This window comes from Entelurus aequoreus, linkage group LG28 (assembly GCF_033978785.1).
Source record: "Entelurus aequoreus isolate RoL-2023_Sb linkage group LG28, RoL_Eaeq_v1.1, whole genome shotgun sequence".
NCBI lineage: Eukaryota > Metazoa > Chordata > Actinopteri > Syngnathiformes > Syngnathidae > Entelurus > Entelurus aequoreus.
In genome coordinates this window covers 23645992-23665936 of record NC_084758.1, presented here as the reverse complement: position 1 = coordinate 23665936, position 19945 = coordinate 23645992, and the positions used below count along the sequence as shown (strand labels likewise).

At 37.8% G+C, this 19945-nt stretch overlaps 1 protein-coding gene across 2 annotated transcripts in view; it reads right to left on the bottom strand.

Annotated features, from left to right (window-relative positions):
• glra4a (glycine receptor, alpha 4a) overlaps window positions 1-19527 on the bottom strand; it is a 104333-nt gene extending 84806 nt beyond the window's left edge. For both annotated transcript variants that reach the window (XM_062039727.1, XM_062039728.1), the window contains exon 1: window positions 19133-19527. In XM_062039727.1, the coding sequence (XP_061895711.1) occupies window positions 19133-19200 (68 nt within the window). In that variant the 5' untranslated portion in view covers window positions 19201-19527. The remainder of the gene's footprint in view (window positions 1-19132) is intronic.
• Between the last annotated feature and the right edge of the window lie 418 nt (window positions 19528-19945).

The window sequence follows — 19945 nt, the reverse complement described above, 5'->3', positions numbered from 1 at the left end:
GTATCGCGGTACGATACTAATACCGGTATACCGTACAACCCTAGATTATAGTAATATTAGTCAACTGAGGTTCCTGAGGCTTGAGCCACGTATTTGCATTTGATTTAAAACATCAATTAAGGACGTCATCTTTGGGTGCTGGATGATGATCTCTTAGAGCAGGGGTGTCTAAAGTGCGGCCCGCAGCTAATCGTTTACCGGCCCCCCACACATTCTGCAAAAATTTCAAAATTGATAGTATTGCAAAAATAAAAAATAAACATTTTAAAAAAGTGGAATGAGGTGAAATCTAACAAGAAATGTTGCAATGTTGACACAAAACTGCCATGCAGGCTGTTTTTTTTTCTTTTGTCTTTGTTTATTTCTATTTTTTTTTGACATTGCTCGAAAAAAAATAAAAAATAAAATAAAATCTATGTTACAATGAATTATTACTTAAAAAATGTCACTTTAAAATGTTTTATGTGGGAAAAAATATTGCATATATTGTGTGGTTGCCATATAAAAACATCAAAGTTGTATTTGACAAAAGAGCATAAAACAAACAAAATAATAGTTAAAACGTAAAATTGACAGATATATCTGAAGTTGATCTCGTAATTTAAGTGTGAAAAGTAAAAATAAAAATTAATAAAAATGTATCACTTTATGAGTGGGAGACCTTTTGGATCCCAAATATATTTAGTGGGATTTTATTTAACTTTTCACTGTGATTACTCAAAAATATTAAAGAATTAAAATCAATGGTGTCCTGCATTATTGATTTTTTAGGGCTCTAATTACTAAATACTGCATATTTCAGTTTTACTATAAAAAACAAAGTTGTCTTTGACAGAAAAGGCATAAAACCTGTTTTTTTTTTTTTTACTTGATATCAACCTGAAGTTGATATAGAGATATACTGTAAAAAAAAAAAAATAGTAATTTGACTTATTTTTAACATTTTAATGACTGAGACCCTTGACCCTTGACTGGTCCCCGGGAGCCCTAAAGGTTAAAAAAAAAATGTTTTATATATTTTGTTATGGTTTGAAAATGGAAAATATCAAAATGGCCCCCGTATGCTTAAATTTTTCCGTGTGTAGCCCTCAGTGGAAAAAGTTTGGACACCCCTGTCTTAGAGGAAGGATTTGCAAGATAAATAATTCATTCAACGATGACAGCAGGAGTAGCAATTAGGAGTCGGCGTAGTGGTGTTCGGATCAGTTGTAATCACGCGGCGTTCAGTGTGCCCCCGGCGGATAAAAGCATTATATCACCACGAGAAGGTTAGTGCTTTTCACACAAATACATCTCTGAAGTCAGCAGACTGAAAAAGGGGCATTAGAAAGGGCCAAGACCAGTTAGGTCTGATCTGGAAAAGCCGGAAGGTGGCAGGCAGTCGGAGTACAAAACAAGCCACCGGGGTCATAAATCTGGCTTCTCTTGCGCCCTGCTTTATTCTGTCGCCCGAGCCCGGAAACATCATTTGTGCTGGCAGATGTCAAGCTCCCCAAAAGACGGCATCCTTCCAATATTATGAGAATGCCTGTGCAGAGTTGCAATTTACTCAGCGTTAGCACAGATTGATTGAAATCATTAAACCCCCGGGTTTGTATTGAGACAGATTAATAAACTTTGACAAGAGATGTTTCCATCATTTTTTTTATTGGCTGGAGCCTGAACTAATTAGGTTGTGTTTCAAATGAAACAAAGATCCAGAATGAGTACAGAGGAGAATTGAAACAGTTCAGCGATGTATGACTAACAGCAAGCCTAGCAAACTGTTCTATCCACAGAGAGTTTCCCCCTCTGACACTGCTGGAAGTAATTAATCCTCCCTTTATTTCTAGCTCAATTATTTTCTTTCACCTTAAACATTTCTGCCATTTTCTATCACCTGGCATTTCTCTTAACTGCTTGCAGACATCTGAATCACAAGCTATGTGCTCATAGACACAATTAATTAGAAAAAAAGCCCAAGTGGAATAAAAGTCCTTCATGTAAACACGCCATTTGGAAAACTCTGACCCGATCACACATCAACATTTCATTCCGATTATGCCGATTATCATTCAGATATCACTTCTTCTAAAATTTGGGTTGAAATTATCCTTACTGCGCATATCTTTAACATCCACTATACTTTGGTGGTGAAGCGGGAACTACCGTATTTTTCGGAGTATAAGTCGCTCCGGAGTATAAGTCGCACCGGCTGAAAATGCATAATAAAGAAGGAAAAAAACATATATAAGTCGCACTGGAGTATAAGTTGCATTTTTTGGGGAAATTTATTTGATAAAACCCAACACCAAGAATAGACTGTTGAAAGGCAATTTTAAAATAAATAAAGAATAGTGAACAACAGGCTGAATAAGTGTACGTTATATGAGGCATAAATAACCAACTGAGAACGTGCCTGGTATGTTAACGTAACATATTATGGTAAGAGTCATTCAAATAACTATAACATATAGAACATGCTATACGTTTACCAAACAATCTGTCACTCCTAATCGCTAAATCCCATGAAATCTTATACGTCTAGTCTCTTACGTGAATGAGCTAAATAATATTATTTGATATTTTACGGTAATGTGTTAATAATTTCACACATAAGTCGCTCCTGAGTATAAGTCGCACCCCCCGGCCAAACTATGAAAAAAACTGTGACTTATAGTCCGAAAAATACGGTAAATTTATTAGTCTCGAAATGAAGCGATTGTCTTGCTGCTGTCTCCCCCCATTCAACATGTACAGATGTAGCGTGATACACTGTAAAACGAGGCTAGCCAAAACAAAATTATGTTCTCGAGGTGATCCAGTTGTCGTCTCAACGAACCGTTTTATTCACGACCTTACTCATAGTGCTAACTGCTAGCCTCAGGCACGTACGCAGAATGTCGTAACATGAAGACGCGCTGCAACCCATACATATCGCAAGACAAATGGCACAGAATGGCTCTATCTCAAAAAGAGAGGTAAAACAAAAGTAGCGAACAGAAGAGAAAAAAATGATTTAAAAAAAATACAAGCAGAAATGCAAAAAGCCTTGATTGTTTATAGCGGAAGTCACTGCTTTTTCAGCACTTGCAGTGAGCAAACTTGTCCAAAAGATGGCAAGAACACACTTTTCCTATTACAATATATGTCAAAGTAACGTGTGATGCGTGAAAATTTACATCATAATCTGATTTTATTTTAAGGTCCATTTGCACAGCAAAATTCTAATACAAATTAGGATCAGATTAAATACATTTTGCCCATGTATACGTGGCTACGGTCAGCATCTTTCATTTGTCCAGGCAGAGAAAACTACATGCAACACTTTCACTGCATGGAAAACCACAAAATACTTTTCGCAAAACAAAAATAGAGCACAGAGAGGGACAAACGGTAGAAAACGGATAGATGGATGGATGTTGATTTTGTGCAAATGCAAACGTGGCGTATTTCGAATGTTTGAAATGAACCAAACCATAACCACTGCAGGTCACATATGGATGAAAACTCATAAAAAACAACAACAAGCCTGTTCTTTAACACGTTACATCAGGAATAAAGCGTCTTGCAAGATGAATTTTATATTGAAAGTTGTATTGCTTAATTCTTATGGAGCGTGAAGAGTTAAGTTTTTACCAAAGGCAACAATCATGAATGAATCTTTCAGCACATACACAATGTTGACAAAGATAGTTCTATTTTGAAAAAGACAACAATCATAAATTAATCTTTCAGCACATACACAATGTTGACATCTATAGTTATATTTTCATAAACAATCATAAATTAATCTTTCAGCACACATACAATGTTGACATCTTTAGTTATATTTCCATAAATACGGGAAAAACACGCTACTTGTAAACGGTGCTTGCAACAGCAACAAACATGGCAGTAGACGCCAAGTTATATCATAAAATGCAACCTTTCCCGAGCAAAAACGATGCATATTTATCCGGGAGAGTCTTGATACCAATGTCCTTGACCCAGCCACACACAAATAAGTTGTAAACCTCCATGCTTTTTCAAGTTTCCATCTGTTTTGTCCTGTAGAATGATGTCTGGAGCACAATAGTTCCATATGTCTGGGAAGGCGACAGACGTATATGATCTTTGATATCACTCGACAAATCTTTTTTTGATAAAGTATAGGGATCTCGTCCATTGCATAGTTGGATTTTTTGCAGGAAGATTCAAGCCTCTTTTGTAGTCAGATAGTTCGCGCGGTGCCATCTTAGCTTGGTTGACCACCACGGCTTTCCAGTTCCGGGGAAAAAAATCACGTGTCAGAATACAAGCAATAGAAGGAGACACACTACCTTAACCTAGACAAACCTTGTGGATAACAAGGCTACAACTTGAAAACTGTGCAAGACCTCCTTCTACCACCTCAGGAACATTGCTAAACTCCGCCCGAGAGGCTCGTCCACACCTTTGTCTCCTCCAGGCTAGACTACTGCCACGCACTTCTTGTCGGGATCCCCAGCAAGAACATCCAGAAGCTTCGATACATACAGAATAGTGCTGCTAGGATCCTGATGAGAGTGCGGAAATATGACCATATCACACCAATTCTCTAATCCCTTCACTGGCTTCCTGTTCCACTCAGGATTGAATACAAAGTCTCCCTACTAACCCACCAGTGCCTTCATGGAAATGCCCCCCCTCTACCTCAAAGAACTACTCACCCCCAAATCCTCCACACAACACCTCCGCTCCGGACAGGCTAACCTCCTCCAACCTCCGAGGACAAAGCTACGAACAATGGGGGACCGGGCTTTCTGCTCCGCCGCTCCCAGTCTGTGGAACGCTCTCCCTGACCACCTGAGGGCACCACAGACTGTGGATGCTTTTAAAAAAGGCTTAAAAACCCTTATTTAAAAAAAAAAAAAAGAAAATGTTAAAATATGCATACTAGTTCTAGCTATTTGGGTGTTCTAGTTTGTATTTTTATTATCTTTTTATTTTAATTTTTTTAATACACTGTAGCATTTTGAGATTGTTTACTCAATGTAAAGTGCCTTTTACAAATAAAATATATTATTATAAAACCCTGAAAAACATAACTCTTAAAAACTCCACAAGAGTAACACAATTCGAAATTGCCAAGCATTGTTAATATACTATGAAAAACACTACTGAAGGAATCACTCGTGCGCATTTTCTTGTTTAATTTGGCTCTCCGTGTAGACTTTTACGTCTGGGCATGCATTGACTTTGATTACTGGATGCACTTGACTGGTCACTGTAGAAAAAAGAAGGGTTGTGTTGTCAAAAAAAGCAAATGTGTTCTTCAAGTTGCCAGCGTGCACAAGTGACAGTAGTAATTATCAGTGAAGATAAATGTGTGTGAAGGTAAATTGCATTGTATTTCAAAATCCTTTTCCTCGATAAGCCGATTGATCACGGGGGAGGTGGCAGCAGAAGCTAATGGGTCTTTACATACAGCAGGGGTTGTGGTAGGAGAGGGGCTGTACACATCATTAGGGCAAAAATAAGGAAACATTATTGCATTGCCATAAAACATGATGCACTTGTAAATAAAGCCAGCAAGTCAATCCTTGATGTCTTGTGATAGAAAGTTGACCCCTCCCCGGTGAAGGAGATATAAAATGGCTCACTCAAAGACATCAAGGCCAATTAGGCATGCAGGGGAAAAAATGGAATAAACCTGTAGAAAGACCAATTTTCTGTACTCTACTTTACGCTCTAATAGCACTAAAAGTTAGCACGTTCACCCATGGATGTCTAATGGGCCTTCGGAACCGCCAAGGCTGCTCGACGATTTGCTTTCCTGATCACAGCAGCCTTGTTAATGAAAAGGCAATTAAAAAGAATATGTTCCCTCTATGGTTAGAGTCCCGTCCCGTCTAATTAGATGGCAACTTTGATCACTCACTGCCTAATCTGAGGCTCAGCAAGGCTCCTTCACGTGAGATGCTAACTGATAAGATTCATGTGGGCAAAGAAAAACAAACTCCACTCTACTGAATTAGGGCATCGACTTTAATAGAAATGTTTGTAGGGATGGGAATTGATACGATTTTTCCGGTTCCGATTGCACTTTCGATTCTGCTTAACGATTTGGTTCTTTATCGGTTCTCTTGTCGATTGGAAAAAAAGATAACATGATGGATTAGCATACATTTTGTTTAGTTGAGAGCTAACATGGCCTTACAAAGCCAACAGTGAGATCTTAAGAATTTAACAAAATAACTTGCAATTATAAACTTTTAAGATTTTTTTTTTCTACCTAGAAAATATACTTTTATTATAAATGTTTGTTTAGATTTACAAGGTGAAACTAATATAACGACATAGGCTCATAACAGGCAACATGAGATATTTCAAGCCTTCTTTTGATATAATGTTATGATATATTGCTTACAGCTTATGAAAATCTTGAATTGAAAATCTCAGAAAAGGTGGTTTTTTTTTTGTTTTTTTACTATAAGCCATTATCATCAAAGTTGTATTAAATAAAGGCTTGACATACCTCACTATGCATGTAATGAGTTAATACCACATATTAGTTTCACATTTGAAGTTGGATTACTGACATGAATTAATTTTATTTTATGAGTTCCAATGACTGAGTGAAAATGATGATGGAGGAAAACATGGAACTTTTTCCTGACTACAATCGGACATTCCCCTACCGAAAATCAGGAGTGTCTATGTGGCAAATGGTTGTAAGCTTTTGACCTCAAACTTGCGGAAGACGTTAACTGGAGCCATTACTACCCGCCTCCAAACCAGTCAGAATATAGGTCCTCATGCTCATCTGAATGAGAAGCTATTCATTTCAATGTAACAGGTAATAGCGCTAACATTATAGGCGGTATTAGTACCTGTTGTATTTACGTCAGATGACTGCTGCTGCCTGCGATTAGACTGGGGCGGTTCAAAAACGCAACATTCATTGCACGCCGTATGTTCAAATGTTTCAGCATATTGATGAAATGGCAACCTTGGAATTAGAAAAAGTAGTGCTGTTGCGGTCGTTTTTAGTAAAATGTTGGCAAACTTCGGTGCACGCCATGTTGCTGATGTCACTACGCACATTGCGTAATGACGTCATCCCCAGCCCGAAATAACTGTTAAGAGAACCGCTAGATGAAATGGCAAGCGATTCCAAGGAATTGATACACTGGGAAGCAGTTCTTGCTCAGAACTGGTTTTCGATTCCCATCCCTAAATGTTTGTTTACCACAGAACCTACTAATTCCAACCCTGCACATCCCAGTACTTGTACCTATCGACTCTGACCAGATGACCAGGATAGAGTGTGGACCATTCTCAGCAGTCCATCCAAAATTCTGAGAATGTCTGTTTTCTTCCATATCTTTAACTGAAGACTCACAACTTTATGGCAAAAGTTATTTTTTTGTGCAGTGTTGTGACCGTCCGTCAGGGAAAATCACATTCGAGACCACACTATGAATGTTTCATAGCTGTGAGTTGTCAGTAATCAATGGCTTCCTTAGACTAAGACTTGGACTTAGACAAACTTTATTGAGCCATAGAGGAAATTGTTCCAAAGTTACAGAGGATGGAAAGTGTAAGGATGGAAAGCATACTGCTACCTGCTACGACACATGGTCTGACTATCAATCCGTGTCAGTGTACCTTTGTGTCGACTTGTTTTTATCAAAAGTTTTATGACAATGTAAGAAAAACAAGTTTACATGCACCCTATGTTCGTAAACTTTTCTTACGTGGCCAAATAGATACTAGCAGCTGCAGTCAATCATGATCAATTATGACAAGCTAATAGGACATGGCTTTGTCAAGTTAGAAAATACATTTTGGAACACTTATTTAAGGATTTATGTGAATGTAAGTATATTACTAAACTGTAAGTGTACTATTTTAAATCTCTAATTTAATGAAGATGTACGCTCATTCCACCCTGGAAAAAGAATAGTCTATATAACTTATTAAGGGCTTAAAAAAAAAGACATTTTGACCACAACTGTACTTGCGATGCTTCACTGCGGAAACACCTTAATAATGTATTTGCCATTAAGCTGGAGCAACTTTCACACCAGAACCAAGTTTGACGAGACCTTACCGAGGTCCCATCGGTTTGGTCCGTGTCTGTGTTTGATTAGTGTTCAAACCTGACACCCGAGGCAAAAAAACCAAAGTGGAGTTCAATTAAAACAGACTACAGTACGAGTGGCGACAGATAAATGTCTGCTGTGTGGGTTTTCTCATAAAACTTGCCTAGAACCATTTCGCTTGAGTAATAGTGCAAGAAAGTTTCTGCCTAATTAGTCCAGAGAGTGGAAGCATTATTTGTCCACGGCTGATTCCCCCCCTGTGAGACATGCAGTGTGTTATTAGATGATGACTCTGGATTCTCCCAAGGATATTGTGCTTACTTACGACTTATCCTCATGAATATGACACGGAGTAGCTACTTTTGCTTACTGGTTGCCAAAAAGGTGCACAAAAAAATAAATGTAAATACAGAATCCAGGATCATGCATGAAACACATGGCATCTAAATCTACTAGACTTTATTCCTGTCCCTGACCTCCGGCGGGGCTCGCCGTCCCCTCCTTTCTCTCCCCGCAGTGACATTCAGAGCGCTACGATTGAGCGGTCAATCTGTCACAAAGCAACGAGCGTAGTCAAGGCAGACAAAGACTTCTGTTGGATTAGTTGGAAATAAAAAACAGTTTGTCCCATGCCCCTATACGACTAAGATGTATAATGATTATACTACAGATCATTTACTATTTTCAATCTCAGAAGTCCTACAATCATTTAAATCTAGCCTGAACGTTAGAATTTAGATTTTAAAAACTGCTTTTAGTAAACCCAACTTGAAACACGCAGTGTTGTGTGTCTGTGGATTTCATGCTACCAAGCTGTTTGTCCACTCGTGGCTCCAAGAAGTACTATTGTGCACTTTTATCTACTTTGCACATACAGTGAAACCTCCATTTGCAAACTTAATTGGTTCATAAACCGAAAAGTGTGTAAAGTGAAGCAACGTTCCCTGTAGGAATCAATGTAAACATGAATATTTGGTTCTAGTGTTAGTGTTGTGTGTCTGTGGCTTTAATGTGACCAATGTGTTTGTCCACTTGTAACTCCAAGAAGTACTATTGTGCACTTTGTACATACAGTGAAGCCTTGATTTGCAAACTTAATTGGTTCTTGAACATGCTCCATAAACCGAAAAGTTAGTATAGTGAAGCAAAGTTCCCTATAGGAATCAATGTAAAACATGACTATTTTGTTCTAGTGTTAGTGTTGTGTGTCTGTGGCTTTCATGTCCACTCGTGGCTCCAAGAAATACTATTGTGCACTTTTATCTACTTTGCACATACAGTGAAACCTCGATGTGTAAACTTAATTGGTTCTTGAACATGGTTCATAAACCGAAAAGTGTGTATAGTGAAGCAAAGTTCCCTGTAGGAATAAATGTAAACAGTGTTTCCCACACATTCATTTATTTGTGGCGGCCTGCCACGAAAGAATTACGTCCGCCACAAATTAAAAATAAAAAACAAATAAAAAAAATTATACTTTTTTTTTTTTTTTTTTGTCCTGTCCAGCTTCTCAGGCAAATCATATAGTTGATGTAGATGCCCATATAGGCTGTTCAGATTTACTTTACAAAAGAGAAGTGTAGGATACTTCTCTTGTTGCCTTATTTGTATTTGACCACTACTGTTTTCTGTTTATTTGTTACTGACTGTGGCAGGACATCTCTGCCTCTGTTTCACTTTATGTTGCTGGTAAATAATATGGTTGTAGTAGTAGGCTAAAGTTAAATTATTTAGTATGCACTAATTAAAGGGGCAGAGCTTTAAGAGACATTTTAGCTTTTATATTTTATAAGATATATTTTTTGTAAGAACCACAATTAATAAATATATTTCAGTGAATAACTTGTTGTTCAAATCTGTATATAAATATGTACATAAAGTGTTGTAATTATATTGTTATTCCAACCCTTGATGCTGAGTGCCAAGCATTTGGTTCTTGCCTCGACAAAAGTCCCTATTTTAGTAAAAAACTGCACAATTTGAAGACACTGTACTGTATATAGTATATAAACAAGCTTCATATGTACAGTATGTACAGAGACCTCGATTTGCCAACTTAATTGGTTCTTGAACATGGCCCACAAACCGAAAAGTTTGTATAGTGAAGCAAAGTTCCCTATAGGAATCAATGTAAACATGAATATTTGGTTCTAGCCTCGGCAAGTCCCTATTTTAGTAAAAAACTGCACAATTTGAAGACACTATACTGTATATAGTATATACACAAAGCTTCATATGTACAGTATGTACAGAAACCTCGATTTGTAAACTTAATTGGTTCTTGAACATGGTCCACAAACCGAAAAGTTTGTATAGTGAAGCAAAGTTCCCTTTAGGAATCAATGTAAACATGAAAATTTGGTTCTAGCCTCGACAAAAGTCCCTATTTTAGTAAAAAAAAAACTGCACAATTTGAAGACACTATACTGTATATAGCATATAAACAAAGCTTCATATGTACAGTATATACAGAAACCTCGATTTGAAAACTTAATTGGTTCTTGAACATGGTCCACAAACCGAAAAGTTTGTAAAGTGAATAAAAGTTCCCTATAGGAATCAATGTAAACATGAAAATTTGGTTCTAGCCTCGGCAAGTACCTATTTTAGTAAAAAACTGCACAATTTGAAGACACTATACTGTATATAGTATATACACAAAGCTTCATATGTACAGTATGTACAGAAACCTCGATTTGTAAACTTAATTGGTTCTTGAACATGGTCCACAAACCGAAAAGTTTGTATAGTGAAGCAAAGTTCCCTTTAGGAATCAATGTAAACATGAATATTTGGTTCTAGCCTCGGCAAGTCCCTATTTTAGTAAAAAACTGCACAATTTGAAGACACTATACTGTATATAGAATATACACAAAGCTTCATATGTACAGTATGTACAGAAACCTCGATTTGTAAACTTAATTGGTTCTTGAACATGGTCCACAAACCGAAAAGTTTGTATAGTGAAGCAAAGTTCCCTTTAGGAATCAATGTAAACATGAAAATTTGGTTCTAGCCTCGACAAAAGTCCCTATTTTAGTAAAAAAAACTGCACAATTTGAAGACACTATACTGTATATAGCATATAAACAAAGCTTCATATGTACAGTATATACAGAAACCTCGATTTGCAAACTTAATTGGTTCTTGAACATGGTCCACAAACCGAAAAGTTTGTAAAGTGAATAAAAGTTCCCTATAGGAATCAATGTAAACATGAATATTTGGTTCTAGCCTCGACAAAAGTCCCTATTTTAGTAAAAAAACCTGCACAATTTGAAGAAACTATTCTGTATAAAAGCTTCAAATGTACAGTATATTAAGAAAGATATAACAAAATAACAAAAGGCATTTCAATCACACTAAGCTAGCAGCTAACAGCTAGCATTTTAAGCTAACAGCTACACCATTATACTGCTAAATACAATAGCGCACAAGCTAGACCTAGTGTCCTCAATTTAACAATGTTTATACAGGTATGATAGCAATAAAATGGCATACTCCTTATAGACAGACACATAGTCTCCAAGGCGAAGATTTGTATTTTCTTCATACGGGGTCACAAAAGGACCGATTATCACTCCACCCAAACCAAGTGCAGCACACACATTGTCTCATTGGTGCGCTCCAAAACGTTAACCACCATGTTGTTACAATAAATAACAAAAAAAAGGAAAACTATTTTACCTTGTGTCTGCGAATATATCTGGCATTGTTGAACACTTTTTGAGTTGTGTAGTGATAAACAAGCAATAGTGTCATGTAGTCACCGCTATCCTTTATCGGCTTGTGTCCCGGTAGTGCCTTTGCTGTAATAAAGGTCCGCTGTGGCATCTTTTTAGGTCTCATCACAATTAAAGACTTGCTGCGGAACAAAGCCCCCTTCGCTGATAAAATCCGCAAACTGAAGTAGTCCAGGGTAACCTTCAACACATCCCCATGCTCTTTGGGAAGACTACTTCCTTGTTGCTTTTCAGTTTTTTCGTGGAGTCCTGCTGGATTATCACAGTGTCCGTCGAAAAAGCAGAAGTGCAAAAGACGAGACGCTGAAGGGGTGAGTCAAATAACTCGAAAAGAAGGAAAATGACGGTAAATAACAGGAGCTATTTTCACATCTACAGTAACTGCTGTTGATTTCTCATTGACTGCAGGCAAGGACGCGCCGCGTAACCTCGCTCGTCTCTTCTTGACCTTTATGTCAATGCTGTTCACTTCACTCTCACTTTGTCAGACAACAACTGATAAACATCACATGACCACAGGGTGGAGGTGATGGTCAGCCATACTTGGGATGTCACCATATTTGGATGAGAGGGTAAAACCCAGAGTAGCAGTACGAAAGCGGAACTTCTAAACTGCTCGTCAAAAAAACATATTCATTTCCGAAGGGAGTTTGCACGATTTTTAAAAAGTTGTACACTGCAAAAAGTCAGTGTTCAAAAACAAGAAAAAAAAATACAAAAATGAGGGGTATTTTACTTGAACTAAGCAAAATTATCTGCAAATAGAACAAGAAATTTTGGCTTGTCAAGACTTTCCTAAACAAGAAAAATTAGCTAACTTCAATGAACCCAAAAATAAGTATATTCTCACTAACAAGTGCACTTTTCTCGGTAGAAAAAAAAAAGAGACCTTTTTGCTCAATATGTTGAAAAATATTCTTAAATTAAGTAAATGCTAGTGCCATTATCTTGACATAATGATATGCGCTCGGCATTACATTTCTTGAAACCAGCAAACTTATACTAAAAACTAATTTATTGTTCTTAATGGAAAGGCAACAAGGCAACCGCTTGTTACTCTCGGGGTTTCCTAGCCGCTAAGGCATATCATATGGTCTAAAAATGCATTTTTCCATCGATAACATGACATCATCGCGCCAAGTGCGTGCTCTTTCAGTCAATTAGTGCGCATATATACAGCCTGGGCCCTGGCCAAAATTTTTTTAATTGTAATTTTGAAGAATTTATCTGAATGTGCATGAACTATTTCTGTTCAAAATTGTTAGAAATGTCAAATGTTAAATGTTTAAATATTAACTGTCAGTTTACTGTACTGTGCCAACTGTACTACTATATGAGTACATATTTTCTATTGTGTCATTGAAAATAAAACAGCAAAGTCCATTTGGCTGTCATCCGTTTTAATTATGAGACACAATTGTATCAAAGTCATGATTTTTTTTTTTCATGCTTGAAATAAGAAATTCTTACTTTAAAAAAGTAGTTTTATACTTGTGAGTGTTGATGACACAGCTTTGCAACAGTTGATATTCTAGTTTCAAGCATGTTTTACTCAATATAGGTCATCAAATCTCAGCAACAAGCTGTAATATCTTGCTGAGATCATTTAGGACCAAACCCCTTAAAACAAGTAAAACACTCTGACAAAGTTCTATGTTTTTTTTACTGGTGTACAAAATGAACCGTGCATGAACCACAACAAATTACACACCTGCAAATCAGATGGAAAATTAGAGGGAACATTGTTTGGGGGTATCCATAATACGTCGATAGGGAGAAGTTTTTATTTATACGATGAGTCGGGTGTGTCTCCGCTGAACCCCTGAGGCCGACTCACTGAACCCCTAGGGTTCGATCGAACCCAGATTAAGAACCACTGGCATAATGTCATGGTTGTCTTGAGTTTTCAACAATTTCTACAACTCTTATTTTTTTGTGATAGAGTGATTGGAGCACATACTTGTTGGTCACAAAAAACATTCATGAAGTTTGGTTCTTTTATGAATTTATTATGGGTCTACTAAAAATGTGACCAAATCTGCTGGGTCAAAAGTATACATACAGCAATGTTAATATTTGGTTACATGTCTTTTGGCAAGGTAGTATTATGCTCTGGGCCTGTTTTGCTGCCAATGGAACTGGTGCTTTAAATGGGACAAGGAAAAAGGAGGATTACATCCAAATTCTTCAGGACAACCTAAAATCATCAGCCCGGAGGTTGGGTCTCGGGCGCAGTTGGGTGTTCCAACAGGACAATGACCCCAAACACACGTCAAAAGTGGTAAAGGAATGGCTAAATCAGGCTAGAATAAAGGTTTTAGAATGGCCTTCCAAAAGTCCTGACTTAAACGTGTGGACAATGCTGAAGAAACAAGTCCATGTCAGAAAACCAACACATTTAGCTGAACTGCACCAATTTTGTCAAGAGGAGTGGTCAAAAATTCAAGCAGAAGCTTGTGGATGGCTACCAAAAGCTACCTTATTGCAGTGAAACTTGCCAAGTTACATGTAACCAAATATGAACAGTGCTGTATGTATACTTTTGACTCAGCAGATTTGGTCACATTTTCATAGACCCATAATAAATTCATAAAAGAACCAAACTTCATGAATATTTTTTGTGACCAACAAGTATGTGCTCCAATCACTCTATCACAAAAATATAAGAGTTGGAGAAATTATTGGGAACTCAAGACATTATGTTCTTTACAAGTGAATGTAAACTTTTGATCGGGACTGTATCTACTTAGTTATTTATAGATTATATGCAGTCAGGCTGAGAGACAGCAAGCAAGTTAGTCGTACTTATTGTTACTTTCTGTGGGCAAAAGGCACTTTTGGGGGTCATGGCCTCATCCAGCAGTTAGATTGTGACTTTCAACACACAGTAATAGGAAGTTCCTATTTTCATGCCAGATTCTCATTTCCTCTTGTCAGTGTCCCTTCCGTTTAGAATTTATCAATCCATCACTTTTTAAAAAATAATTTTCCTAATCTACGACACTTTCCTCATCTTCTCCCTTCCATCGGAACCCTTTCTGTGCCTCCGGCGAAATGAATCACCCTCTCCATTACTTCGCTGCCATTTTTTCCCTTCCCATCCCAGTCTGGTTCCATCAGATTCTGCGCGTTTTCTCTCCCTGGCGTCCCACTCGCTGGCTCGAGCATCTAATTTCTCCGAGGAGATGCTGTCAGCCGGCTGCTCTTGGGGGCTAAGTGGCGCCCTCGCCGTGCACCAGCACCGACCGCCCCCGCCCTCCACATTCGTTCCCCTCCTCAACCCCTGGGCCTCGCCGCAGTTCCCTGGGCGGGATTATGTGGATCTTAATTCCTTTTTCTGCTCTCACCTGAAGAGCTTGGCAGGGCATGAAATAAGGGAAAGTGCTTCAATGCAAATAAAAGTTTGGAAACGGGGGTTAGGAGCAAGGCATGGGGCAGGAGATTATTGCATGTGTACACCTCACTAGGACTGAGGGAACATGAAGTGTTTTGTGGGGTTTTGCTGCAGATTTGGAGGCTCTCTACACATTTTAATGTATCAAAACACTGTTGTTTTGATGCAATTGTTAGAAAAACCCACTGTTTAATGTTTGTGTGTGTGCTTCACTGATGAGAGTATTTGGTGAACATCGTTTTGTCCTACTAATTTCGGCGGTTCTTGAACCCACCATAGTGTGGGCTGTGACGCAACATTTTGTTGCACTCACAGCAACTATCTTCCACTCCTTCTTCGTCTCATTTTGTCCACCAAACATTTTATACTGTACTGTGTGTGAATGCACAAAGGTGAGCTTTGTTGATATTTTTGACTTGTTGGAGTACTTATCAGGCATATTTTGACAGGGTTGGAATTGGGGATTAAATCACCAGATGATTCCCGAGCGCGGCGCACACTGCTGCTCACTGCTCCCCGGACTTCTCAGGGGTTGGAACAAGGGGATGGGTCAAATTTCATCACACCTAGTGTGTGTGTGACTATTGTTAACTTTAACTTTTAAAGATGCTGTTTGCAACTTGCTCACAGTAGCATTTTTCAAAGCAAAAAATATAACAAGAACACGATCGACTAGCTTATGTTACCATTTGTGGTTTAATAGAACACATTTATTTGACAATTGTCTATCTCGGCGGTCAGCAACCTGCGGCTCTCGAGCTGCATGCGGCTCTTTAGTGCCATCCAAGTGGCTCCCTGAAGCATTTTTTAAAAAGGATTGAAAATGGAAAAAGATGGGGAAAAAAACATTATTTTGTTTTAGTATGTTTTTTGTTTGAGGACAAACATGACACAAACCTTCCCAATTGTTAGAAAAACCCACTGTTTAATATGTTTGTGTGTACGCTTCATTCATGAGAGTATTTGGTGAACATCGTTTTGTCCTACTAATTTTGGCGGTTTCTTGAACTCACCATAGTGTGGAATGTGAGGCAACTGTTTGTTTACATGTAAAATCTTCCACTCCTACTGTGTCTCATTTCGTCCACGAAACGTTTTATACTGTACTGTGTGTGAATGCACAAATGTGAGCTTTGTTGATGTTTTTGACTTGTTGTAGTGCTAATCGGGCATATTTAGTCAGTGCAAGCTAATCGATGCTAACATGTTATTTAGGCTAGCTCTATGTACATATTGCATCATTATGCATCATTTGTAGGTATATTTGAGCTCATTTAATATCCTTTACTTTTATCCTCTTTGTATCCAATTTATATTTGCATGTCTCATGACACATTATCTGTATGTAATATTGGCTGCATTTCAAATAGTTGTTTGTGTGCCATGTTGTTCCAGACCACAGCAAACGTTACCCAGCTTGCAAAGATTGTAATAAATCTATTAGAAGAAAAAAGCCTGCCGTTTCCTTTACCTCGGAGACACACATCTATACCTTTGGCCATTAAAAGCCAGTAATTTCCAGGAGTTATCTCACCTTCTGAGTAGCCTCTGATATACTAATGTTTTTTAATGTAAAAATGTGTAGAATAAATATTAAATTTCAACATTTCTGTCAACGAAGATTTGCTTCAGCTTGTGACACATAGTCATTTTGATAGTAGGCTATTATAGCTAATATAGACACTTACATCATGTGTTGCCTTCATTATAACACTTATATACGGCTTTTCATTTTTTGTGGCTCCAGACAGATTAGTTTTTTAAAATTTTAGGTCCAATATGGCTCTTTCAACGTTTTGGGTTGCCGACCCCTGGTCTATATTTTTCACAATTACAAAGTTTATGTAATAAATCGGCCCGAATAATAATTATTGGTGTTTACGGCGGTCACTAACCCGGCCGGTATCGTCAACACATAGCGCAGAGGGCGCGTGCACACATACAAAAGCAGTCCAAGGGAAGCAACAAACAGTTTGCAGTCATATTGTTGTTCTGATAGAATCGCTTGGATGTTACGAACGTCACTTCCGGCTCACGTTCCGCTCAGCGAGTACCGTTGGTGGTTACTAATAAAAGACAAGTTGTCTTGTATGTTCATCATTTTATATAAGGACAAACTTGGAATAAAAAACATGTTTCATGTTCCGTAAGATTTTTTTGTTAAAATAAAGTAGGGCTGCAACTAACGATTAATTTTATAATCGATTAATCTGTCGATTATTACTTTGATTAATCGATTAATAATCGGATAAAAGAGACAAACTACATTTCTATCCTTTCCAGTATTTTATTGAAAAAACCCAGCATACTGGCACCATACTTATTTTGATTATTGTTTCTCAGCTTTTTGTACATGTAGTTTATAAATAAAGGTTTATAAAAAAAATTAAAATTGCCTCTGCGCATGCGCATAGCATAGATCCAACGAATCGATGACTAAATTAATCGCCAACTATTTTTATAATCGATTTCAATCGATTTAATCGATTAGTTGTTGCAGCCCTAAAATAAAGCCAATAATGCCATTTTTTTGGTGGTCCCCTTTATTCAGAAAAGTATCGAAAAGTACCGAAAAGTATTGAAATACACTACCGTTCAAAAGTTTGGGGTCACCCAAACAATTTTGTGGAATAGCCTTCATTTCTAAGAACAAGAATAAACTGTCGAGTTTCAGATGAAAGTTCTCTTTTTCTGGCCATTTTGAGCGTTTAATTGACCCCACAAATGTGATGCTCCAGAAACTCAATCTGCTCAAAGGAAGGTCAGTTTTGTAGCTTCTGTAACGAGCTAAACTGTTTTCAGATGTGTGAACATGATTGCACAAGGGTTTTCTAATCATCAATTAGCCTTCTGAGCCAATGAGCAAACACATTGTACCATTAGAACACTGGAGTGATAGTTGCTGGAAATGGGCCTCTATACACCCATGTAGATATTGCACCAAAAACCAGACATTTGCAGCTAGAATAGTCATTTACCACATTAGCAATGTATAGAGTGTATTTCTTTAAAGTTAAGACTAGTTTAAAGTTATCTTCATTGAAAAGTACAGTGCTTTTCCTTCAAAAATAAGGACATTTCAATGTGACCCCAAACTTTTGAACGGTAGTGTACATTTTGGTACCGGTACCAAAATATTGGTATCGGGACAACACTAACGTGGTATATTTTATTGGTAATCGGATCATCTTGAAAACTATGCAGTCAAACCTGTCCATAGTGACCACTCAAGGGAAACAAAGAAAGTGAAGCAGGTAGCCATTTTGGTACCGGTACCGGTACCAAAATTTTGGTATCAGGACAACACTAGTGTGATATTACTTTTTCAGAACATACAATAATATCGTGGTAATAATAACTGCAATATGACATTTTCATATCATTACATCTATACAATGCATACGTGGAGTGTTTCTTTACTAACCGACATTGCCAACTAGTGGCCTGGCATGCACATTACAGCTATTTTAGTCATTATTGTGCTCATTTACCCCCTATTTATACTACATTAGAACATTGTCTCACTCCATGAAGCATCCCTTCTTTTGCCTTGTAGCCATTAAGTGAACTGTGCAATGCATCTTGCAATCTCTCCTAAAAAATAAAAAAAAAAAGCCTCAATAATGCACGTTATTCAGTCCAATGTGCAAACACATTAAATATGCACAGCTCACCTGCGGTTAAACACAACAGACTCATTAAAACGCTCTTAAGCATTAGCCATTGAACTTAAAAAATAAAAATAAAAATAAATGCCAGAAATTCCACAGGTTGCTTGCTAAAATATAAGTTCCCTTATAACTTATTTAGAAGTGAACACAGCAAGCATTATTTATGAACCTTGCTCAAAGTAGAATTCAATAAATGGCACCACCTTTTTCTAATTTGAGTTAATTGAGCAGGCAAACAAGGATCGGAATACAAAATGAAAATGAACAGCTCCTTACCTGATGAAGCCTCCTTGGAAAAAGCAGAAAGACAAGACGTAAAGGATCCGGATGACCTGTGGGAGCATCCTCCGACTCTGGTAATGTCTCCACTGTACCGCCGAAGAACTTAGGGGGAAGTCGTATAATATTAATAATATTAATTGGGGCAAATCCACCGCGCACTGTGTGAGTGTGGGAGAACGTCAGCAGGCATCGTCTTTCGCTTCCTCTCTCCGCTTCTAGGACTGAGCGCGTCCTTTTTTGAGGTGGCTGCTAAAACTTCTCCCTCCTCCTCTTCGTCCTCCCACACGCTCCAGGGGGGGCCGAGCACTTGCACGCCGCCGGATGCGCGCTGTCAGGCGGCTGTCAGTCAGTCAGTGGCTCGGTGTTGTGCTGGTGCTCACCGACTGCTATTTTCCTTTTAATTATTTTTTTTTTTTTTTGTTGCTGTCGATTTGCAAAAATAACGCCCGCTAAGTGAGAGACGATTAAAAGATTAAAAAAAAAAAACAACAACCAAAAAACAGGTTGTTGTGTAGACGGCGGTCTGTCTTAACTAGGAGGCGTGGCGGCGGGGAAGGCGTCGTGAAGCAAAAATAGTCAAACAAAGTACAATGGGAATCAATTTCAGAAAAAGAACAACAATAATCAAAAACGAGCGTTAATCAAAGTTGTCTTCGTGTAAGTTGTAAGGTCTATTTAGTTCAAGTTTCGCGATTTCATGAAAACGTCATCAGTGACGTCATCAGTCAGTTCCGATTTGTACGATAAATAATGTTATTTATTTATTTAATTTATTTTATAAACCTTTATTTGTAATATGCAACATTT